Source organism: Aotus nancymaae, unplaced genomic scaffold (genome assembly GCF_030222135.1).
Source record: "Aotus nancymaae isolate 86718 unplaced genomic scaffold, 86718_ANA_hifiasm-v0.15.2.pri h1tg000025l, whole genome shotgun sequence".
Lineage (NCBI taxonomy): Eukaryota > Metazoa > Chordata > Mammalia > Primates > Aotidae > Aotus > Aotus nancymaae.
In genome coordinates, this window is record NW_026988438.1 from 5087400 (window position 1) to 5113571 (window position 26172).

The following is a 26172-nucleotide window of genomic DNA, read 5'->3' on the forward strand; positions in this document are numbered from 1 at the left end:
AACATGATGTACATTAAGGTAATGTTTATATTTTTCATTTATAAATTGTGTGGTAAAATCACAAACAAAGGAAAAATGAAAGGCTAACGAATAGTTTCCCAGGAGTGAATACATTAAATAACACTTAAATATTGAGACTCACTCTATGCTATCCAGCTGTATTCTGCACTTTGGGTACAGAGTTGACAATAGAGAAACAAAAGGTCCTTAACTTCTAGTGGCACATAAGACGATATGTAAGACTTTATGCTAACAAGTAAACTGATGAGTATTATAAGGCAAGACCTCACTGAGGAGATAATATTAGAAAACTAATAGCTAGAAAATGACTCAGGCATATAAACCTGGATGTGAACTTCATAAGCAGAGGGAACATGGAGTTCAAAGGCCCAGAGGTGGCAGGGCACTTGACGTATTCAAGAAACTGAAACCGAAATAGTGTGGATGGAGCAGGGTAAATAAAGAGAATATTTCAGAAGGAGGTCCTAAAACATTTTGCAGAATCACTGATAGGCTATATTTATCTAAAGATCATGGAACAGCACCAGATAAGATCACTAAACACCACCAGACTTTGGTAAAGAAGCAGGAATTGAATGCTACATATATTTAGCATCAAAGCTCACTTAGAGAAGCTGGCAAAGTGTCTACTAAGACACAGTGAACAGAGTCCCTGGGGAGCTCGTTAAAAATACGGTGGCCTGACCCCACCCCAAACACGCTGAATGGAAATATCTGGAGTTGGGACCTGAGAAGATGATTTTTTTTTTTAATACAAACTCTCTGAGTAACTCTGATTTACAGCAAAATTGGAGAACAATTCCATGACTATCTGGCCAGCTAGCTCTAAACTGTGTATATGCTAGAGTAAGTTAAGAATTTAGTATATATTCTATTTGGGATTTTCATTAAGAATTTACTTTAGGAGTATTTTCATGAGTTGTATTAGAGCTTATGAAATCTAAAGAAATGAATGAAGACATCACCATTGCTGATAAGATACTTGTATTTGCCAGTGTTCATACAAGTGCATTGATTAAAAAGAAAGAAAATATGTGTATCTTTTCTTCTGTAACATATATTTGATACATTTGAAAATAAGTAATTTTATTTTAGCTTCCAAATTAACAAATGGCCTAAATCTCAAATTTGATGAAGAAGTCCATATTTGACATACTCTAATGATTCTTGTGAAAACACATACAAAGTACCGACAATGGTCAAAGGCAAGGACTATGGTTTGTGTCAAAGTATCTATTAGTGATGAATTCCCTGTGAGTATATGATATGTATCAGCACTGGTCTAGGTGCTAAATAACAGTGAGGAAGTAAATACATGGCTTCTATCTTTTTGGAGATTACATTTTCATTGAATATAATAGACAATTATTAATGAAATATGTAATTATAAAATTTAATCAAGGAATCAGGAATCAGAAGAATGAATAATAGAGATGAACTATCTAGCTAGATGGTCAAGAAGGTCTCTCTGAAGAATGAATAATAGAGATGAACTATCTAGCTAGATGGTCAAGAAGGTCTCTCTGGGGAGGTAACATTTAAGTTGGATCTAAAATACCAGAAGGAGGAAAAATAGCTCCTTGTGTTTCAAGGACTGAAGGAAGGAGTGCTGGTGGGGTTGCTGAAGCAGCAGGGCAGTGGTGGGCAGTTAGGGGTGGTGAGTACTGTGACTTTCAAAGATAATTGGGAGCCAGATAATGCAGGAACTTGTCATTGTAAGAGTTTTATTTGATTGATTTTGACATGGAAAGTGAAGCTTTGAAAGTCTCAGAAGTAGAGTAACACACTGACACATTTTCAAAAATGTATTAATTTGGGAATAGAAAATAAACCGGTCAGAAAATGTGAAAACACACAGAACTATAGTTCTCCAAATGAGAACTTCTATTATAGTTGTTCTAATTACATAATAAAATGAGTAGACTAGAGCTTACATGATGTAAATCAGGCAGTAGACAAACTGGAGGTACATTTTCAGGCTTAGATTAATTGTACTTATCAGTGGAATGGATAGGAATTTTAGGGAAAGCATGGTAACAAGATGTCCACGTTGAGCAATTAGGGAAATGGAGAAGTCCTTTGCTAGAGATTATTAACAGAGAAATGTGCTTTTCAGTGGAATTGTCTCTTGCCAGGTGTGTAACTTTGAGCAAGTTACTTAAAAACTGTGTGCTGTAGATTCCTCATCAGAATTTGAAGAAAATAATAGTGCCTACCTTGTAGGTTCCTGTGCTAAACTGATAAATTGTTTGCACAGTGTTTGTGTTAGTTTGTTCTCACACTGCTTTACAGATGTAGCCAAGACTGGGTAATTTATTAAAGAAGACTTAATTGACTCACACTTCCAAATGGCTTTATGGAAACTTACAATCATGGTGCAAGGCGAAGGAAAAGCAAAGGCACGTTTTACATGGTGGCATGTGAGAGAAACAAATGAGCAAAGGGGAAATAGGCCCTTATAAAACTGTCAGATCTAGTGAGAACTCACTACCACCAGAAGTGCATGGTAGAAGCCACCCTCATGATCCTATCACCTCCCACCAGGTCCCTCACTTGACACATGGGAATTATCGGGATTACAACTAAAAATGACATTTGAGTGGGGATACAGAGCCAAATCGTATCAATGTTTGTGCTAAGCACTTTATGCAGTTGCAGTAATTATTGTTATGCTTAATTTTGTAGAAGAAAATACTTCATTCAACCAGTAATCATTTGCTTCACTTAAGGTCCAGGGAATCTATTGACTTGAAGCCTCTTTTTTACAAGAATATAATTTGGAAAAGATGACACCGTAAGAATGTAGGATATCCTAGGGTGTTTGAAAAAATGCTTGATTAGCATTCTGTTTGTAAATTTCTGGCAAAATTAGTCTCTCTCACAAAAATTTAATTATTGCAAGGAAAATCTTGTTTGTGTAGATTAAGGAGGTAAGTGATAGTTGTAAATGGAGCTTATTTTTTTATAGATTTATCGTTGCATTTCTTTATGTGATTTTCATTTGCAACAATTTCTATGACTATTTTGATCCAGTCACCATAATAACATATCATTAAAGATAAAATAATTATTAATTATGTTTTCATTCTGTTTCTTAGCCCTGGAGTGATTACAAGCTTTAAGTCAAAATGATGAAAGTAAAATAGCATTATTCATTTTTGAAAAAAATCTTTTGCTGGCATGTTTAGTGGGTTTGATTTATCTTTTATAAAATCATGATCTTCTTGGGTTCAGGAATCCTGTTAATAGCTACATATCATTATTTAACAAACTTGGGCATAGATACATACAAGAAGTAGGGAAAAGGTATTTGTTAAATGGGGCACTACAGTCTGGAGTTGATCTATGTGAATCACTTCTGAATTGCAGATGTTGTCATTCTCAAGATTTATTTATTGCCTCTTTCTACCTTTGCTTGACTGGAAGACAGATTTAAACCAGATCTTCATATTTAGTCATAAAAATCCCTGTACACATATCCAGTGGTAAAGATTTTAAGCTGAGTGACCCTACTAAAATCTAGCTGTGGTAACTGATTTTCATTACATTCATTCCTATCATGTTCTCTCCTGGTTACTGTTGTTCCTACATTGTTCTAGTGTTATGTTCAATGGTGCTGCTATTAACCGGAGACATGACTGAGAACAAATTCATTTTTGTAAAGCATTATTACTTGCTTGTATTTCTGCTCATCCTATATATGTATATGCATACACACAGACAATACTCCTATAATATATACTCTTACATGCAAAATAATTTATACCTAAAGACTATTAACCATATTCTGAAATGAAAGCAGAATTTGGAAAATAGATTAACATACTTAAGTGTTTTTTTTTTAGTTCAGTAGGTAAAACAAAATATACATGCGTATAACTTATTTGGGGAGTTATTACTTATTCTTCTTAAAAGAAATTAACAATTAGGAATTAATTAAACATTTAGAATAAGGTAGTGCTATTAAGAAACATGAAATGTTATTAAATATAATTATTGTAGTCTTGCAGTTTAAACCATTCAATGTTTTGCCACTGAGTACAGTTATATGCATAATATTAATATTTATAGCTTCAAATTATACTATAAGATATATACCTTTTGAAATAGTTAATATTTTCCATGATTCTATGTAATAATTACTTATCATACACTTTATTAAATAGCGCATAATTACTTTTTAAAGCTGTGTAAGGTAAGAAGTAGTGATGAGCTCCAGAAGAGGTATTTCTAGTTCCTGGTGGCCTTTTCTTTCTAATAGTTAATTGAACAATTACACCCTAAGTGAGATATATTCCTCTCTAGGGAATTTTGGCATATGAGACTGCCTGTTTTCTTTTCATCCAATGAGTTTATTTAGTGATATGTATGCTAATAGCTCTAATGAGGACTCAACTCTGGCATTTCCTTGTTCAACAATTAAATAATGAACAGAAAAAAAACTGAAAATATTGTTCCAACTTAAAATATCATTTCACGACTGTGTGTGCGCTGTTGTATGGGTAAAGAGAGAGACTGTTTAACTTAGTACAATATTTCGAATTCTGATGGTATCATCATCAGTAGTATAGTATTATTGAGAACTTTCTATTCTCTGTTTTAGGCTCCTATACTAAGCCCTTTTATGCATTATCTTGCTTCATCTTCACAAGAAACGTAAGATTTTTATAGGGAAGGAAACTAATGTTGAGGAAGATTAGGAAATGAAAACAAACTCTGTCAGGGTTAGGCTGCAGTGATAACTATAATGTTATATACCTACCGATAAATTGAATATTGAAAATGTAATATTGGGATGACTTTTATTTTTAGGCCATGTTGACCATCTATCATAGATTCATTAAAACATTGATTTGTTCAGCATTTGCTGTATGGCAGGCCAGGTTAAGAGGAACCTGTAGTGAGAAAAACACAAGTAATGACAATGTGGTGTTAGTTCTAAGATAGGGCTAGTTTTGAAACTGTGAGTAGGGGACTCCGTGAGGGGCATCTAAGCCATTATTTTGAAAGGGTGTTTTCCAGAAAGGAGTGTTAGCACATGTATTCATTTTATTTAATTTTATTATTTTAAAGATAGAATATTGCTGTGTCACCCAGACTGGAATACAGTGTTGCAATCGTAGCTCACCGCAGCCTGGAATTCCTAGCCTCAAGTAGTCCTCCCACCTCAGCCTCCTGAGTAGCTGAGACTACAGGCATAAGCAGCAGCACTGGACAGAAGTGTTAGCAAATGTACGACTATGCCAAGGAGATAGATGCAAGCCAGTCAGAAAGAAAAAGGGCACCCTGAGTAGACAGAATAAGAAACAAAATTTTAAACGTTACAAAGAGTAGGACCTTTTACTTAAATTCAATGTTCTGTATCACTAGAGGGGGGAAGGTGAGGGTAAGAGAGTGGTGGAAAGTGAAAAGTCTAAAATGTCATCCATGTGTTTTTTGACTTTAGCAACTGGGTAGAGGATGGGGTCTTTGTGAAGTCGGCTGCACAGGAAGAAGATATGGAAGCAAAGAATTAATTCAATTTTGAATCTATTGATGTAAAGTTTTGTGGGGCATACAGTAGACATGGACATGTTCACTTGGCAGTTATATACACTGAGAATTTGCACCACAAAAGGGAAATACAGTGTGTGTTACAAATTAAGGTTAAGAATGAAATGTGAGTATGAGTATAATGTTATAATTAATTCTTCATTTGACAGTAGAATGTGCTTCAAAATCATTATCTTTAGAATATTACGCATGCAAATGAACAGGGAGAGCCAGTGTAACAGCTAGCCTGAATTTGTGAAACTGACTCTAGGGCAAGCAACTAACCAGCAGATTGGCCAGAAATTTAACAGGAGATCTTGGAATCAAGCTTTATATACATCGAATATCTCTTTAGAGTATAACACACTCAAACATAAAAATACAGCTTTCTCATTTGGCTAGATTCCTTTTCTCAAGATATTCTTTTTCCCATTAGGTTATGAAGGTGAGAATCTGATGAAAATTCTAAAAGACATTGAAAACAGCACAGAAATCATGCTGGACAGGTGGAAGTTTGAAGTCATACCTAATGATAAAGATGAGAAGGGAGACCCAGTGCCTTACAGTATCATCAATAATTACTTTTCCATTGGCGTGGTAAGATTTTCTACTAAATTTTACCTTTTTATCTGTACTGGATAATCACAGTAAGAAACTTTTTACACTATGAAAATTTACTGATTGTAAATAATTTATTTTACCTTTGTGCCAGCAAAACATCTCTTCTAATAGGCAATTATTATTGCTCTAATGACCAATAATTGTTTTTATCATTGCTTAGTAATTTAAAGTTAGAATATCAGCAATTGACGTATTTTTCATGTTTTAAACAAAGGGAAAAAAATATTCTTTGTAATTGTTTTATTTGTGTTACTAAAATGAAGTTGAGAGTCATTTAATATACTTACAAGTTTTAGAGTATAAGCTGAAGCTCCATATTATTGAAAATGTAAAAATATTTCATTAAATTTTATCTAACTTTGAGATTCATTTTATAAAATCATTATAACTTACTAAATATCTGTGAAAAGTCTACAAAAAAATCCTGCTACTATTCTCAGGTGATTAAAGTCAGAAGGCTGACTTTCCACTTCATTTCTTTTAGAATCTTACACAGAGTAAAATATTATTTGGCAGTTGAAATAGTTATTAAAATTTTAATCCTAAAGGAATAATTTTAACAGTGATTATATATATTTTTAGCCAATAATTGTGAAATCTAAAAATACATAAAGCATTCCATTCCATTTAATGCATGTCACGCCATGCTAATTTTATGTCACATCTCTCTCTCTCTCTCTCTCTCTCTCACACACACACACACACACACACACACACTATAAAAAAGCTAGTAGAATATGAAAAGCATTGGTTGAGTCCATGAACGTAAGATTCATATCTTTAAGCAAATTATTTAATCTCAGTATCTGGTTATTTACTTGTGTCCTGCTGGGTTTTTTTCCTCTCTCATAGAAGTACAAATATGATTGTACATTTAAAGAATCTCATGGAGTTGTAGATAATAAAGGCTAAACATACAATGGTTACTAATGCTGTGATTAATATTATTATTTGAAAAAAATGCAATGCATCTTGATCTAGAGAAGCCCTCCTATTCACATTGGTATAAAAACAGTATTTTTAACATCTTTATTAGTGTTTTACTTACACACAACTGAATTCACTCACTGTAACTGTACTCTTTAATGATTTTAGTAAATTAATCCAATTTTAGAACATTTTTATTATGCAAATCAGAACCCTCATGCCCATTTTTAGTCAATCTTGGCTCCTTTTCCCAGTTTCAGGAAGGAATTAATCGGCTTTCTGCCTCTAAGATTTGCTTTTGATGGACATTCTATATTTTTTTAAAAATCCCAAATCTCACAAATAACCACTATAAGACCTACTCATGTAACCAAATACCACCTGTACCCCAATAACTTATGGAAAAATAATTTTAAAAATCACACAATATAGGACTTCTGCACCTGGGTTCCTTCACTTAGGATGAAGATTTTGAGATCACTCGTGGAAACGTATAAATATTGTTTTCCTTTTTGTTGCTGAATAGGCTTCTGTTGCATGCAGGTATCGGATATTGCTTATCGCTTCACCAATTGATGAACATTTAGAATGTTTCCCATCTTTGAATATTAATGATGCCAATCTCTTAAGTGTCTTAGGATTCTTTGTTTTGGTTACTATACTTTTGAACTCCAGAATTTCTATTTGGTTCTTCTGTTTATAATTTTGTATCTTTAATGAATGTTTTCTATTTGAAGAGTTATTGTTCCTATATTTTATTCTTTAAATGCTGTATCTTTTAATTCTTTCGACATATTTATAATAGCTGTTTTGAAGTATTTGTCTACTAAGTCAAACATCTGTGCCCCATCAGAGACCTTCTTTCTTTGCTTGTTATTTTCCCGTGTGTGTGACCCACTTTCCTATTCCTTTGCGTATCTCCTCGTTTTTTGTTAAAAACTGAAAAATGTTTATATTTTTAATTCCCTGGATTTTTATCTGCCCACAGTGGTTATCGTTGTTCCTGTTTGTCTATTTAGTGACTTTCCCATGGAGCCATTCTTCCTTATGGTGTATACTGCTTTCCTAGAGATCACCCTGTGTCAAAATGATTGTATAAAGTTGTGCTCAAACTCTTTGAGCCAGTAAGTCTTCTTTTCTTTGTCATTGGATCCATGTGTTCATTGAAGAATACATTCAAAGTTTAGGTAATTAGAAATCAGCTTCAGCTTTTATTATAATCTGGCCTTTCTTTTATCTCTTCTGCTCATGTACAAAGCCTCTCATTTAACCAAGGATGTGTAGATAACTAGGATCGTCTTTTGTCTCTTCTGAACATTTGTGTAGCCTTGCAAATCCATATAGATTTTTAGACAGCCAGGAATATATAGAAGTTTGTCACAGCCCATACAAAAATTTGATTCCAAGATCTCCTGTTAAACTTCTGGCCAATCTGCTGGTTAGTTGCTTGCCCTCCCTATCGTCAGTTTCACAAATTCAGGCTAGCTGTAACACTGGCTCTCCGTGTTGATTTGCCACAGATATTACTACTCTAAGTATAAGTTGTAAAACAAAGTTCTAGGCCATAGAGAACTTCTGGCTTCCATTTCAAATCAAGTCAGCTCTGCTGACAATGAAGCTGCTTGTTTTCTTAGCTTATTCCACCCTGATAGAACTACAGCACCTAGGCAGCTGAAGGCTAAGGAAGCAGCCCAGGACTGAAATATCACTAATTAGAGAGTTCTTGTCTGAGGTTCAATAGTTTTTATTAAATAAACAATTATCATTTTTTTATATGCTCTGGTCAATTTCCAGTGGTTCTTAACAGAGGAGAATTTTGTCTCTTCCAGAAGACATTTGGCAGTGTCTGCTTGATTGTCATGACGAAAGCAGGAATTTTTTTGTTATTAACTAGTGGATAAAGTTTAGGAATGCTGCTAAATGCCCTCAGAGCATAGGACAACACCTCAAATACACAGTAAAGAATTTCACAGCTCAAAATGTCAATAGTGTCGAGGTTGAAAAACCCTTATATTAGGAAACACAAATACAGTTGATCTTTGAACAATACAGGTTTGAACTGCACTCATCTACTTATAGGCAGATCTTTGTAATAAAAATTATACCCAGTGTAATTTGCCTCTCCCCCTTTCACCTTCTTCACTTCTTTTGCCTCTGCCACCTCTGGGACAGGAAGATCAACCCCTCTCTTCTTCCTCCTCTTTAGCTTACTCAGTCTGAAAATGATGGGTATGGAGACCATTATGATAATCAATTTCCACTTAATGAATAGTATATATATCTTCTCTTTCTTATGATTTCCTTAACATTTTCTTCTCTTTTGTATGTGTAACATACAAATACATGTTAATTGGCTTTATGTTATTGGCAAGGCTTCCAGTCAACAGTAGGGTATTAGTTGTCACATTTCTGGGGAGTCAAATGTTATACTCAAATTTTTTTGACTGCAAAAGTGGTCAGCACCCCTAACTCCCATGTTGTTCAAGGGTCAGTTGTATTTAAATACAAAATGTCAAAGTATTTGAAAAGGAGAAATGATACAATACCAAAAAAACTTGAAAAAGAAAGCTATGCTAGAAATAAGGCAGAAAATGGCAGAGAGTAACAGCAACAACAAAATTTCATGATGTTAGAACAACTGAAAGCTGCATATTGAGAAATGTTAATCAGACCTATTACAAAATTTATTTTGCAAAGGTATTATAAAGATAATTATAAGTAAATACTATATGGTGAATGATAAATATATACTTATATATGTTCCAAGTGAAAAAATATATATATATCCAATTGAAAACATATTATGACTAACATGAGAGTATAGCAAATTCACCAAACATAAAATCAACTTAAATATTCACTAGCATATTCTTATATTAGCAATAATCAATGAGTTTCCAAAAAAATAGCAAAAAAAAAAAAAAAGAAAGTATCAAGGGATTAATAAAAAAATCAACATGACCTGTATAAAGAAAATCTTAAAACTCACTGCAAAGACATAAAAGATCAGAATAAATGGAGACATTGTCTATTCTTATATGAGATTTCTTGATATAATATTCAAATTATACATTTAATGTATAACTTCTCAAGATTGGAGCTAGATTTTATGACAAACATTTTAAAATATGTATGACAACATAGCACAGTCAATTTTAATAAGAAGAAACAAAGAAATTTGTGTTACCAAATTAGACATGCTACAGTTAGATTGGATAATTATAACAGAATGGTCCTATGAAATAATAGATGAACGAATCAATGAGGACGTACAGAGACACATATTGGAACTTAGTATAGAGATGGCGCAAAACTCCACTGGGGGAATGATAGATTACTTAGTTGATAATGTTCAAAACTAACTCCCTAGAAAGAAAAAACTTGTTAGAATTCTACTTCACATTATATAAGTACATGCCAGACTTATTAAAGAGCTAAATTTAAAAGACTACATTTAGAAACTAATAAAAACCATGTGATAGAATGTTTTTGATTTTAAGGCAGATCAGAACTAATTAAACAAACAAGGTGGCTTTGACTGAGTCTTCTTTTAAAGAGTCCTGTTCCCTTTGACTTGGAGCTCCTTCAACTGAGCGTAATGTGGGGGTTGGGGAGGGTGAAGAGAGGAGGCATTCCTCCCTGAAAGATTTAATGCTACCCCAGGAACACAAAATCTCCATGCTCAGGGACATAATCAGAGCAATAGATCTTCTACCTTGAGTCATTTAACAAAGTCGTCTACTCAGCAACTTGCATTCTTCTTCCTCAATCGATGAATCTAGAATATAATGAAATAAAATAAATTAACTCTCTCAAACTATTCCTTAATATATAACAAATAGTGGAGTTTTAGGATTTAAAGCATATGGGGTGCATCTCAACTTTGTGCCATAACCAGCATGAAAAAGCTTAAGATGAGCCCATAGTTTATACTTGAAATTGTGTCTAGGAACCCTTCTGCTGTCTAGTTACGAAGTGATCTCCGAGTTTGAGTCTACTCTCAGTATTGTTTTCATTATTTCGACTATTGTCCCTTATTTACTGACTGCTAGCACTGTGCAATCTACAAAGAAACTTGACTCCAATTTTAGGAAATCTGAGGAGGTCAGAAATATATAGCTATATCATTTTCTTATTCGTTGTGATATACCCTTTGTATTATTCATGAATGGGTTGACCGCTGGTCCAAACACACACAAATTATCAATGGTCTGACAATGAATAAAAATTAGTTTTTCTTCACATGACGGGTCAGGATGGGTTAAAAATTGAAGAGAGGCTCTGCTCTATTTTGTCAGCCAGTGACCCCGTCTCCTTCCATCTTGACAGATAATCCTCTGTTCAACAACTGAATGGCTAAAGGAAAGTGGAATTTCTCTGTCTGTTTTTTTAGTGGGCCATACCTGGAAGATGTAACGTCATTTCCACTCATAACTCACTTGCCAGATTTCAGTGACTTGCCTGCACATAATTGTAAGGAAGCTGAGGAAATAAATTTTGTCTGCCTAGGAAGAAAATGGAAATTGATCAATTACTAGACACTATGCCAATTCCTTCTTTTTAATGCTTTTCCAATTTAGCCAACACTATTGGAAATGATCCTGAATTCATAATTAACTCTAAACAGATATCTTCCACAGTGATGGTCCATCAGTAAAAGCATGTCTATTTAGTATCTTCTATGTACCAGGTACTGTTTGAAGATTAGCAGTGAACTTGATAGAGGTCTGTATAGTCACTAAGCTTACATGATAGTAAGGTGAGAGAAGATTGTCATGAGATGCTAGACACCTCGACATTAGAAGCAAAAGCCAACTATAGATAATCTTAAATATCCCAGGAAGAAAACTTTCTACTCCATTCATTTTATTTCCATAGTTGATTCTTCATTCACTTGTTTAATAAATAAAAAACTAAGCACTTACTTTTTTCAGGCTCTAGGCTTATGAGAGTGAATTAAAGACACAGGTCATCTGGCTAGGCGCCATGGCTCACACCTGTAATCCCAGCACTTTGGGATGCCAAGGAAGGCAGATCACCTGAGGTTAGGAGTTCAAGGCCAGCCTGGTCAACATGGTAAAACCCAAACTCTACTAAAAATACAAAAAATAGCTGGGTGTGGTGGCACATGCCTGTAGTCTCAGCTACTTGGGAGACTGAGGCAGGAAAATTACTTGAACCTGAAAGGCAGAGGTTGCGGTGAGCTGAGATCACGCTACTGCACTCCAGCCTGAGCAACAGAGCAAGACTCTGTCTCAAGAAAAAAAAAAAGATATAGGTCATCTCATTATTAGAACTTAGAGTTTAATGATACAAGGAGATACTTTTGAAAAGTAAAAAACCAATGCACAAATACAACATTTTTGAAAATTATTATAAATGCTATGAAAGAAAAGAAAAGCTACCATGAAGGATATCAACTGTAGATATGAGAGTCAGCTTATATAAAGAGAATGCATTTAAGAAGAGATCTGAGGAATATACATCGTGAGCTGAACACTGAAGACATGCCTTGAGCATAATAGGCAAGTATAACTGTATGTGAAAGACTTGAGGTAAGAAAGAGCTTAGTGTCTTCAAAGCTCTGCTAGGTCAATGTGCCTGGAACATGGAGAGGGGTAATGGGAGTGAATAACACGAAAGACTGCTGTTAACACAGCCGCCACCATGTCTTGAAGTCTCCTGGAAGAGTATGGTGCGATATATTTGCATTTTAAGTAGTATGTCACTGAATAATTAAATAATTATAATTAGGGGATGAGGTAGCCCAATCTTTTTACAGCAGAAATTCTTCTGCTAAAGGTGATAGTTGGATATTAATTGAAAAATAGAACAATTATCATAAAAATGACACAAACAACTTTAAATATTTTCTTTCTACCTAAAATCTATAAATATAATTGAAATGGCCAATCTTCCCTTGTAAACACAGCCAATGTCTATTTTTGAATGTGAGTCACTGAGGTTCTTAAAACACTGCCTTGAGTAAACCACAGTCTATAATAACCCATCTATTATTTCCAATTTCAGTTTCTTTAAAGTAGAGCAAAAACTCAAAAGACACTTGTGAAACTATATGAGTAAAATCATTCTAGATTCTTATAATTTTTTTTCTTCTTTTTATAATAAACTTTTTTTTTTTTTTTTTTAAGATGGGGTTTCACCACGTTGGTCAGGCTGGTCTTGAACTCCCAACCTCAGGTGATCCGCCCACCTTGGCCTCCAAAGTGCTTGGATTACAGGTGTGAGCCACCACGGGATTCTTACAATTGTTTTTAAAAATCTTTTATAATTATTTTCCTTACATATAATTATATAGCAAAGTTTCAGCATTACATTTATATTAACTCTTCCTAAAACATTTGACTTAGTTTCGATAAAATGATTGTTTTTAAAATTATACTTTCCAATTATATGTAATTAAATTATATAGGCATAATTGAAACTAAAATTGGCATAAACAGGTTTGGAAACAACACAAGTGACTCTTGGTCATCATAAACCTCAAAAACTAAAAAGAAAAATATGCAGATTTACTAGACGGTAGTCTGTTAACAATATTTAGATTCAATATAATTTGTCAAGATAAAATATTAATCTGGCCACTCCAAGGAACCTCAGCTTTTTAAAAATTACTATATTAAAAATCATTCTGGTTGCCCCGTGGAAAATGACATGGAAGTTTTCAAGAGTGGAAGCAAAGAGACCATCCTAGAATATCTTCTAGTAAAATAAGACGCAGATGAGTACACTAAGGCCATGAATACTGAAAAAACTGGATAGACGTTAAGAAATATTTTGAAAACAAAATCGACGGTGTCCAGGGGACCAGGGGATGGAAGGAAATAAAATATCCTGAGGTTTTGTGTTTAACAACTAGGTGGTCTCATTTACTGAGATGGGCTTAACTATTTATGATTCAGGTTTGGTGGAGGATATAAAGACATGCTCGGTTTGAGGTGCATGTCAGTGGAAATGTTGGGGCTACGTTTGGATATTTTAGTTGGAAGCTTAGAAGACTATGTAAATTAGAGAGAATTTGGAGTTATTGATGTATTTATTATTTCTATATGACTGTATGAATCACCTCCCTAAAATTCAGTGACTTAATATGCTAACCGTTTTATCATTCACAAGTCTGTGTGTCAACTGGGTGGTTGTGCCATTAGTGGAAGATTATCTGGGACTAGTCCATGCTGGTCTTACTCGCATATCTGACAGTTGGTTTTAGCTGTTGGTAGGTTGATGATGGTAATGAGGCATATGACTCTCAGCATCCAACAGGTTAAGCCAGACTTTGTTACATAATGGTGGGAAAATTTTCAGTAGAAAAAGAGGGTAAAGCCCAATGTCCAAGAACTATTCAAATGTCTGCTTCCATCAAGCTTGCTAATGTGTCATTAGCTAAAGAATGTCACATGACTAAGCTCATATTCAAGGGATGAAGATGTAGAATCTACCTCTTAATAGAAGACAGTCACATTTCAAGGGGACATTCAGGAATGGGAGACAAGTTTGTCCATTATTTTCCATCTACCTAAGCATATACTTAAATCAGTGTAGACTGATGAGATTAATAGGGAGAGGTCAAAAAGAGAAGAAATGGAACTTCAGGATAAAGCCTTGAGGTCTACTAATACCTAGAGTCTGTTAGAGGAAGGTGACATCAGAAATGTCCTGGAAAGCAATGACCAATGAAGCAGAAGGAAAATAAAAAGTATACAGTGTTTAGGTCAGCAAAAATAAAAGATTACTTCAAGAAGAGAATGGCTAACTAAATAAAAAGCTGCTGAGAAGTCTGGTAAAAACAGGACAAAACTGAATAAACTGGATCAGTGAAGATGTGTCTATATAAACTATATAGTAACAAGGATGAGAATTTTTAAACAGGAATTTAAAAATTCCATTTGATATTAAAATACAAATAACAAGAGTGGTATCAGCAACACGGCAGACTAGGAAGACCTTCATCTTCTTCCCCTGACAAACATACAGCTTCAGAAACATTTTACAGACTAATTCCCTTTGTGAGAAATCTGAAAGTATTTGAAATGTTCCTATACCCTTGGAGGATGCAACCCCAGACTCTTTTAAGTAGATAGGGAGATTTGGGTAACCCTCTCTCTGGAGACTAGGCCCAGGCACAGCATCATATAATCAGTAGGAAACCCCCTAACCCCCAGTTTTACTTAGAGGAGGGAAGGGGTTAGATTTAATGTCTAGCGTTTCCACTTTTCCAAGGTATGTCCCTGGAGGACTAGTTTCTGTCTTTCCAGGCTGGAACACTAATGTGTCCAGCAGAGTCAGCCACCTAGGGGAGAATACAGGCAATGGCTTACACCAATAGCTACCATTGATTTTTCCCCTTGCTCAGCACAGAGCAAGCAGACAAAAATGTTTACCTCTCAGCTTCTGCCTGTGAAATTGAAAAGTAGATCCATGAGTTTATCACCTAAATTTCTCCAGGGCTGCCCAAAGAGCTAGCATTTGTCTTATCAATCTTGAAGTCCTGGTGGATCTAACCCAGAGCTGTCTTTGGGAGAACAGAAATGGCGGCTTGGGCTAGGAGAAACCATAGCTTCTTCATTCCCCTTGCTGAGCACAGAGCAAGTGGAAAAACTACAGCAGGCTGCTTTTCCCTGGGGAAGGAAAAGTTTGTGAAAACCGCAGAGTATCTCACCTGGCTAGGTGTTGGGGGTCTTTTCCATACAAGGCTAGTCTGTGAAGACAGGGAGAGGTGAACGCTTTGTCTAATGTGCAGATTCCGTCAGCACCGAAAGTCAAGGAAAATGAAGAACTAGGCAAGCATGTTCCCAACAGAGTACCGAAGTAAACCACCAAGAACCAACTTAAAAAAAAAGGAAAACGGAGTTATATGATTTATCTGACAGATAATTTAAAATAACTCTCATACAGATACTCACTAAGGTCAAGAAAATAATGCAAAACAAAGTGGGAATTTCAACAAAGAGATAGCAAATTCAAAAAGGCATCAAATAGAAATCATGGAATGCAAGAAACCAGTAATTGAACTGAAAAATTCACTCAATTCAGTCAACTCATTAACAGACAAAATGACACTTACCACTTTAAAGAGAATTTTGGAAATTTTATGTCAAGAAACAGAAGGAAGGCTAAATATATATTTCACTACAAGAGTTAATCTCCAAAGTATGTAATTTCCACAACTAAATAGTAAAAAAAAAAAAAAAACTAAACAAAAAAAAACTAATAACCTAGTGAATTAGTCTGTTCTCACATTAATAAAGACAGACCCCAAACTAGGTAATTTATAAAGAAAAAGAGGTTTAGTGGCCTCACAGTTTCACATGGCTGGGGAGGCCTCCAAATCATGGCAGAAGGCAGAAGAGGAGCAAAGGCATGCCTTACCTGCAAGAGAACATATGCAGCGGAACTCCCCTTCATAAAACCATCGGCTCTCCTGACACATTCACTATCACAAGAACAACATGGGAAAGACCTGCCCCCATGATTCAGTTACCTCTCACTGGGTCCCTGCCACAACACATGGGCATTATTACAATTCAGGGTGAGATTCGGGTGGGGACACAGCCAAATCATATCTTTCCACTTTTGGCCTCTCAAATCTCCTCACGTTTCAAAACACAATCATGCCTTCCCAAGAGTCCCCGAAAGTCTTAACTCATTTCAGCATTGACTCAAAAGTCCATAGTCCAAAATCTAATGTGAGACAAGGCAAGTCCCTTCTGCCTATGAACCTGTAAAATCAAAGGCAAGTTAGTTGCTTCCTAGATACAATGAGGGTACAGACATTGGGTAAATATACTCACTCCAAATGGGAGAAATTGTCCAAAACAAAAGGGCTACAGGCCCCATGGAAGTCTGAAATCAAATAGGGCAGTCATTAAACCTTCGAGTTCCAAAATGATCTCCTTTGACTCCATGTCTCACATCCAGGTTGTGCTGATGCAAAAAGTAGGCTCCCATGGCCTTAAACAGCTCCACCTCTGTGTATTTTCAGGGTACTGCCTCTCTCTTGGCTGCTTTCACTGGCTGGCATTGAGTGTCTATAACTTTTCCAGTGCAAGGTGCAAGCTTCCGGTGGATCTGCCATTCTGTAGTGTGTTGGATGGTTGCCTTCTTCTCACAGCTCCACTAGGCAGTACGCCAGTGGTGACTCTGTTGAGGGGCTCCAACCCCACATTTCCCTTATGCACGTCTGCACACCAGCAAAGGTTCTACATGAGGTCCCCACCCCATAGCAAACTTCTTCCTGGACATCCAGATGTTTCCATACATCCTCTGAAATCTAGGTGGAGGTTTCCAAATCTCAGTTCCTGACTTCTGTGTACCCGTAGGCTCAACACCATGTGGAAGCTGCTAAGACTCCAGGCTTGCTGAAGCCACAGCCTGAGCTATACCTTGGCCCCTTTTAGCCACAGCTGGAGTAGCTGGGACACAGGGTACAAGTCCATAGGCTGCACACAGCAGAGGGGCCCTATGCCCATCCCACAAAACCATATTTTACTCCCAGGCCCCCAGGCCTGTGATGAGGGGGCCTACCATAATGTCTCTCACATGCCCTGGAGACAGTTTCCCCATTGTCAAGCTGAATAACATTGGACTCCTTATTACTCATGCAAATTTCTGCAGCAGGTTTGAAATTCTCCTCAGCAAATGGATTTTTCTTTTCTATTGCATTGTCAGGCTGCAAATTTTCCAAACTTTTGTGCTCTACTTATTTCTGATTGCTTTGCCACTTATAGATTTTTTCCTCAGATACCCTAAATTATCTCTCTCAAGTTCAAACTTCCACAGATCTCTAGGGAAGGGGCAAAAGACCTCCAGTCTCTTTGTATAGCAAGAGCTGCCATTTCTCCAGTTCCCAAATTTCTCATCTCCATCTGAAACCACCTCAGCCTGGACCTTATTGTCCACATCACTATCTTCTGAGCCCTCCAAGACTCTAGGACATTCAAAACTTTGCAACATTTTTCTGTCGTTTTCTGAGCCCTCCAAAATGTTCCAACTTCTGCCTGTTACCCTGTTCCAAAGTTATGTCCACATTTATGGGTATCTGTAATGCAGCACCTGACTCTTGGTACCAATTTACTGTATTCATTTCTTTTCATGATGCTAATAAAGATATACCTGAGACTATGTAATTTATAAAGAAAAATTGGTTTAATGGACTCACAGATTGACATGGCTGGGGATGCCTCACAATCATGGCAGAAAGAAAATGAGGAGAAAAAGCATATCTTACATGGTGGCAGGCAAGAGAGTGTATGCAGGGGAACTCTCCTTTATACAGCCATCAGATTTCGTGAGACTTATTCACTATCACAGCAACAGCACGGGAAGGACCTGCCCCCATGATTCAAATGTCTTCCACTGGGTTCCTCCTATGACACGTGGGGATTATTCAAGTTCAAGGTGACATTGTGATGATGACACAGCCAAATCATGTCATCTAGCTACAAAATGGGTAAGTGATTGAACAAACTTTTCTCCAAAGAAGACATTCAAATGATAAACAAGTATATATTTCTAAATACTCTAAATTATTAATCATCAGGGAAATGCACATCAAAACCATAATGATGTATCATCTCATACCTGCTATAATGGCTGTTGTCAAAGAAAGCAGGTGATTGTGAGGATTTGGAGAAATTGGGACCCCTACACAGTGTTGGGAATGCAAAATGGTATAGCCACTAAGCAATACAATGTGGAGGTTTCTCAAAAAATCAAAAATAGAACTGTTGTATAATTCTGCAATTCCACTTCTGACTATCTAAAATGAAATCAGAATTTTGAAGAGAGGTGTTCACACTCTCATGTATATTATAGCAGCACTGTTTGCAATAGACAAGATATGAAACCAATATAACTGCCCATCAGCAGATGAATGGATAAAGAACACGTGGTCTACACAGAAAACTGAATGTGATTCAGCTTAAAAAAAAAGTTCTGCAACATGCAACTACAAGGATGAACCTTGAGGACATTAAGCTGGATGAAATAAGTCCCCATAGAAAGACAACTACTTCATTATTGCATTTATATGAAGTATATAAAATGGCCAAATTCATAAAACTAAAGAGTGGAATGGTGGCTACCAGGGCTAGGAAGAGGGGAAAATGGGAAATTATTAATCAATGGGCATAAAGTTTCAATAAAGCTAGATGAATAAACTGTAGTGATGTGTTGGAAAACGTTGTACCTATACTCTACAATAATGTATGTGATACTTTGTTAAGAGGGTAGATCTCATATTAAGTTCTGATGTTGTTCTTGCAACAATAAAAAAAAGGAGAAAGTGAAAAAGAAAAAGAGAAAGACTAAATATTTTGCTACTTCACAAAGGTTAATCTCCAAATATTTAATTAATTAGCACAAGTAAGTAGTAAAAAAAAATTCTAATAACCTAGTTACAAAATGAGCAAAAGATTCAACAAACATTTCTCCATAGACACTCAAATGAAGGAAAAAGAGAGAGGAAGAGAAGGAAGGAAGGAAGGGAGGAGGGGAGGGAGGGAGGGAAGGGAAAATGAAAGAGAAGAAAAGAAAAGAAAAATAATTTGAAGATGCTTAAATTAGAAATAGCTCGGTGCCCAGTGGGGCCAGGTGACATCCTGAACTTTCACTAAATAGCAGCCATCACCACTCTGTACACAAGTGTTTCTGATTCAAGGCTTTGACATCTTGATGACTTTTGTATTGTGATTAGGCAACTGCTAAATATTTTGTTTTCAATGCATCAAGTGTTTGCAGTAATTTAATAAATTCGTGATCTAACAAAAAAGTCAGCTGACAAAAATAGTTGCGTTTTCTAAAGATAAATTGTATAGTATAAATCCCTTACCTCTAAGGGTCATATGCTGTAGGTAATACAACATTGCATAAGATTATTCTTTTACCCCCCAACTAAGGCCTAACCTGAGTGCATACTAAAGAGACTGCATGAATTTTAGGTCAGCTACCTTTAGAGGGTTTTCTGAAAAAATTCAATTCCGAATGAGCACATCTTTACCCTCCACCCTGTTCCTCCTTCCTCTAAATTGATGTAGGAGGACTAGGGAGCAAAATGTAACTGAGGCTTTAGAGACATAACATGGTATAGTGTATAGGGAGAGATATGTTAAATAAACTTGATATGTGTCATTGATAAAGAAAACTGCAACGAAAATAGATTTTATGGGGTATTCTAGCCTAGAGTACTACAGAAATTTAGAGGCAGAAAAGCTAATGTGCTAACAAAATTGATGGAATTACAGTGTATTTCTATGTTTTTGAAAAAAAATCACCATTACACTGGAAATGGTGTTAGGTTATGTTGGTCACAGGGAACACATACTAACACATTTCACACACACCTGTGGGCTTTCCCCGGGGGACTATTCGGAGGCTTCTAAGAAAATAGGCACATACACGTGATCTGCGTTGTTCAATTGCTTCAGCTCTCCTGTTTGAAATGAGTGCTGGAGACCAGGGGCAGCTGGGAGATAGTATGCCTTGGCTTTCTCGGAGCCTTAGCTGAGGTAGTTCAGGCAGGGATTTCTCCCCAAGCAGGCTGAGTAAGCAAACGGGGTCCTAGGTCTAAGGACTGGAAAGTAGCAGACCTGAGGAACACAAGAGCCAAACATGACGTACCTACAACAGTGTTTCTGGTCGCCAACAGCCATAAAATTGCTGAACAGGTGAGTGAGTTTCTTACTCAGATATCTAGATACGGCGTCTTGGATTTCCTGAGGGCCTTGGTGGGTTTTCAAAAGATACCAAGAGAGTTAGATCCTTCAGGAATAAGTGTGTTTTCTGGAATATCCATGAACAATTTATTAAAATCAATTACGCATGTGGCCACAAAGAAAATCCGTTTTTTTAAAAAAAGCAGAATCTTAAAGGCGAATTGATCTAATATAATTCAGTCATATTAGAAGTCCATGAAAAGTTGGTCTAAAAATCTTAACATCTAAAAATTGTAAAACATTTCTGGTTAATGTCTGACCTGCCCGGACCCTCATAACTTGGACCCCAAGGCGCGACCGAATTAGACCAGATGAAAGAGGAGTTCAGGCTTTATTGGAGAGTCTCCGGGCGGACTGGACTCGTGATGGGGGAAGAGTCAGCAGTCTCGCACCGGCTTTCTTTGTTTGGCGGTTTTTATAGGGGTAGAAGGATTGGGGGAGTGGGAGAGCTGATTTGGCAGGTGGCAATGAGTCAGGTTGGCTGTCGGGGGGGTGGGGGGGAATGTCTGCCGGGCGGGGAGCTTGTCGGGCTGGAAGTTACTGGAGAGCTGATGGGGCAGATGGTGATTGGTTCAGTTGGTTGCCCGGCCGGAAGGCTGCTGGAATCGGGCCGAGCCAAGGCGGTAGACAGAGTGAGATAAGGGACCCTCCTTGCGAGGGAGGAGGAGCTTTCGTCATCCAGAAGGCTGCTGGAATCGGGCCGAGCCAAGGCGGTGAGATAAGGAACCCTCCTTGCGAGGGAGGAGGGGCTTTCATCATCCGGAAGTTAGGCACTTTCCATGTGGCGGGGGGGGGGGTGCCCAAAGGTCCTCCACCAGACATTCCCAACTCCTTAAAGAGGAAAAAGGGGCGGCGGCTTTCTTTCTGGCTACTTCCTGCTGATTTTGGGCGGCGAAAGGGAAAAAGGATAAGGAGTTAGGTTGGCTGGAGGAGGCTAGGGGTCTGGAATGAGTGGCTGTAGTAGTATTTGATTAACTGTGGCTCGAGTAAGTTCTTGGAAGCGCCGTTGTAGAAACTCCTCGTTCAGCAGTGAGCAGGTCTAGAGCTTTTCGGTTCTGCAAAGCAACTTGGGCTACAGAGGTGATCTGTCGTTGGAGGGATGCCAGGGACTCAGCAGAGTTATTAATAGCTGCTTGGAATTGCAAGGTTAGGCGAGCTAAGGCTTGGTGAGAGTGGCTTAGTGCTCCGCCCCCTAACCTAGCCGCCAGTGCTGAACTAGCAAGGGAGAGGCCTATGGCGAGGGGCAGAAAGGCAGCCTGGCGGGTGCAGTGATGTGGCATTTGTTGTATTTGAAATTTGGCCGGGGAGTAGATAGTTAGTTGGGGAACTAAGGTTACTGGGAGGCATAAGAGAGTTGGTGGCAGGCTATTATGAGAGTTTTTGTTAGGGTTTTGTTATACCAGAAAAAGGTTCCCTGTGGGGCTGTTAAATTAGTAGTTACCGGTATGGTCCGGTTACAGTTAGAGTAGTTTTGGCTTACAGAGTAGCATATTGGCAGCTGTGTGAAATCAGGTGGAGTATAGAGACTTACCTCCTTGATGGGAGGGAAGGGAGAAGTGGAGGCAGATGTCTTGAGAGGGAAGGGATAGGGAACAGCAACAAAAGGGGTTTGTTCCAGTGAGGCGCACATGAGGCACGAGGTTAGGTTGGTTAGCCCGGAAAGGTTGGCTAGTGTAATGCCTTCCTTAAGGAAGGTGAGCCGGGAAAACGGAGATGACTGTGGCTGTAGGTGGGTAGTTAAGGTTTGTTCCTGTTGTTTTATGGCAGTATGGACTTTATGTACTGTGCGCTCATATGCTCGCCATATGTATAGATGGGAAGACGGATAGGAGGTAGTGTCAGTTTTATATATTGATGCCTTTTGGGGAGATGTCCAGCGACTATCCCAAGGGTCAGTTATCATAAGGGAGAACTGGGTGGAACCAATTATGGTATTTCCTTCTCTATTTATATTTGGAACAATTTTTAGGCGAGAGGGGGTGATTTTGCGCTCTTGTGGCTGGGTGGGTGGAACACGTGCCTCAAGTGCACCCTATGCAGGAACGCCAGGAGGTAGTTTTACATTCTTTTGTTTGATCGTGCCTAAAACAGAGTAGAGGGTATGGGTAATGGATGTTGTTAAACCTGGTAAAGTTTAGATAGATGGTGGTGCTGCACCCTGTTGAGGGGCAGTCCGAGGTTGCAAGGAGGTGATTATGGCTGTAGGGGGGAGTGTTACAGATGAAGGTGGTCTTGGTATAGTTTTTAGTTAGGTAGAACCTCTATACATAAGGGGTATGGCTGCTAGACCTTGGTAAGTTTGATAGATAGAGGGCCAGTAGGAACAGCTTTTTATAGTGAGGGAGATTTATGGGGGGCCTTTTTTTTTTTTTTACAAGTAGGAAGGGGTGACTGTATAGCAGCTTAAACGGGCTTAGCTGTGATGGGCCTCGGGGGCTTGTTTGTAGCCTGGTGAGGGCTATAGGGAGTAAAGTGACCCAGGACTGGCGGAGCTCAAGCACAAGTTTGGTTAAATGTTTCTTGATGAGGCTATTGGCCCGCTTTACCTTACCAGAGGATTGAGGATGGTAAGCAGTGTGTAGCTTCTATTGGATTCCTAGAGAGGTAGAAACAGCATTAATAACTTTAGAGATGAATGCTGGGCCGTTGTCAGATTGTATGGTAGCTGGGAGTCCGAAGCATGGTATGATGTCCTGGATAAGGTGAGTGGCTACTGTTTCTGCAGATTCAGAGGCTGCGGGGTAGGCTTTGATCCAGCGTAGTTGATGAAGCTGACGCTGAGGATGACAGGAACCCTGGGAGTTGGTTTTTGCACAAACAGTGCAAGAGGATTGGACTTCCTGTATTGTATTAAGGAGGTGGTGGGGGTGAAAGAGCGGGCTGAGGAACTGGTATAAAGCTTTAGGTCCGATGTGGAGTGAGTTGTGTATGTCTTGGATTATTTGGTACCTTTGTTTTTCAGGGAGAATAAGGAGGTTATGTTTGAAGGCCCATTTGTCTCGGAATTGAACTTCAGGTGAGGACTGAAGGTTGGCTAGTTCAGTGGGGGAGTATTGAGGGTTGTAGCTTTGGAAAGGAAGCAGAGGGTGGCTGGAGGGGCCTTTTCCCTTGCTGTGGCTCTGGCAACTGAGTTAGCAAAGGCATTGCCTTTAGCTACAGGAGTAAGTGTGGATTGGTGTCCCTTGCAGTGGATGATTGCTACCTTGCTGGGGAGCTGGATTGCCTGAATAAGCTGAGAAATGAGCTTTTTATTGAGAACAGGGGTACCTTTAGTGGTGAGAAAACCTCGTTCTTTCTATATTATGCAATGTGTGTGTGCAATCAGGAAGGCATATTTGGAGTCTGTGTAGATGTTTACTGCTTTTCTGGTTGCCCAGACTAGCGCCCGAGTGAGAGCGACTAATTCAGCTTGTTGCGAGGTAGTTCCCAGGGATAAGGGCTGAGTTTTAATGATGTTAGTGTCTGTGACGATGGCATAGGCAGCCTTTTGGGGTCCTGGGGTGTTAAGGGTTGAATTACTGTTGACGTAGAGGGTGACTGAGGCTGTTGGTATTGGCTGGTTAGATAAATTTGGGCGCGGGGACTGGCTGAATTAAAGAATTTCTGAGCACGAGTGTTGTGCTGGAGGTTTTGAGGGGAGAGGGACAAGAGTGGCAGGGTTTAGTGGAGAGCAATGTGAAAGAGTGACAGCAGGGTTTGGGACTACTGAGTGTACAGGTATGACAGCTGCATTGATGAGGCGGAGATTTTGGACTAGTTTATACTGGCTAGAGGGTTTTCGTACTGGCAAAATGGGAGTATTACATGGAGAGTTAGCTGGGATTAGCAGACTTTATTTCTTTAACTTTTTTATGATAGGGCGGAGGCCTAGTTGGTGAGTTTTGGAGATTGGAAATTGGGGACAGGTGGGAAAGGAGGTAGGATTTTTTTAGGTGGATGCGTACTGGCTGGTGATGGGAAGCTACAGTTGGAGTACTGGTGTCCCAGACTTGGGGACAGACGTCAGGGAGAAGTTGGGTAGGTTGGCAGGAGGTTGGTGGGTCTGTAGCAAGGGAGAGGAGGAAGGCATTGGCGTGAGGAAAGAAGATAGTAGTTTTCAGTTTGGCTAAGATATTTCGTTTCAGGAGAGGCACTGGACATGAGGGAATGACTAGAAAGGAGTGTGTGAATATAGAGGAGTTAAAAGAACACGTAAGTGGAGGGGTTTGGCTGGGAATGGAGGGAGTTCCGTTAATTCTCATGACAGAGACCTGGGAAGGGAAAGGTTTTCCAGAACAAATGGGAAGTACAGAGTAGGCAGCCCCCTGTGTTAAGCAAGAAGGAGACACTTTCACTCGCTACTTTGAGCAGGACCCTGGGCTTAGCAAGGGTAACCAGGTCGGAGAGCCAGGGCCCTGCTAGTTGTCTACTAGCCCTAACAGTTCTGGGAATGGAGAGTTTTGGATGCCTGGCTCCTGGACAGCACGAACAGGTTCCAGGCCTCCAGTGACTGTCCCCTGTTGTCCAGTATGCCGATCCAGAGAGACCGGGACCCTGGATGAACTGGGGCAGTCAGACTTCCAGTGTCCCATAAGCTGGCAGATGGGACAGGGCTTGGTGGGTGGACGAGGCTGGGGACAGTGGGGACAGGCCTTAGACCAGTGTTCTTTTTTTTTTTTTTTACATTTAAAACACGCACCCGGAGGAGTGCGGGAATTGCTTTTAGGTTTCTGGTTTCCTGCCGGCTTCAGGGCTGCCACTAGAGCTTGGGTCTGTAAAGTGACCTTCTGCTTCATTCGGGCTTGGCGGGCTGCCTCAGCTGTGTCTTCCCTAGCATTAAAAACTTTAAAGGCCATTTTCACTAGGTCTTGTATGGGGGGTTTCCAGACCTTCCTCTACTTTTTTGGTTTTTTCTGGATGTCAGGGGCCGATTGAGAGATAAAATGGGAGGCTAGGACAGTGGCCCCATTCTGGGAGGCAGGGTTTAGTCGGGTGTAACGGACTAACGCTTCCTGCAAGCGGGTGAGGAAAAGGGCAGGGTTTTCATTGGGAAGTTGAGTGACTTCCTTTAATTTGTCATAATTTACGACTTTGTTAGACACAACATCTATGCCCCTGAGGAGGTACCGGATTATGCGGTCTTTCTGGGGTATATTAGACCTATGACCAGCCTGATAGTTCTGAGGGTCTTTATTTGGGACTACTTTAGGGCTTAAAGGGACCTGGTTATTTATAGCGTGGTCCTTATCTGCTTGGTGTTTGGCTGCAGCAAGGATACGCTCATGCTCCTTTACTGTGAGTGTGGAGGTACAGATAACGTGGATGTCATGCCAAGTGAGGCTGTGTGCCTGAGTGAGAT

The 26172-nt window shown here is 38.6% G+C and overlaps 1 protein-coding gene across 11 annotated transcripts in view; it reads left to right on the forward strand.

Annotated features, from left to right (window-relative positions):
• Nucleotides 1-26172, forward strand: part of DGKB (diacylglycerol kinase beta) — an 812604-nt gene that overhangs the window by 390575 nt on the left and 395857 nt on the right. For all 11 annotated transcript variants that reach the window (XM_064380347.1, XM_064380346.1, XM_064380345.1 and 8 more), the window contains one exon: nucleotides 5990-6150. In XM_064380347.1, coding sequence (XP_064236417.1) covers nucleotides 5990-6150 — 161 coding nt within the window. The remainder of the gene's footprint in view (nucleotides 1-5989; nucleotides 6151-26172) is intronic.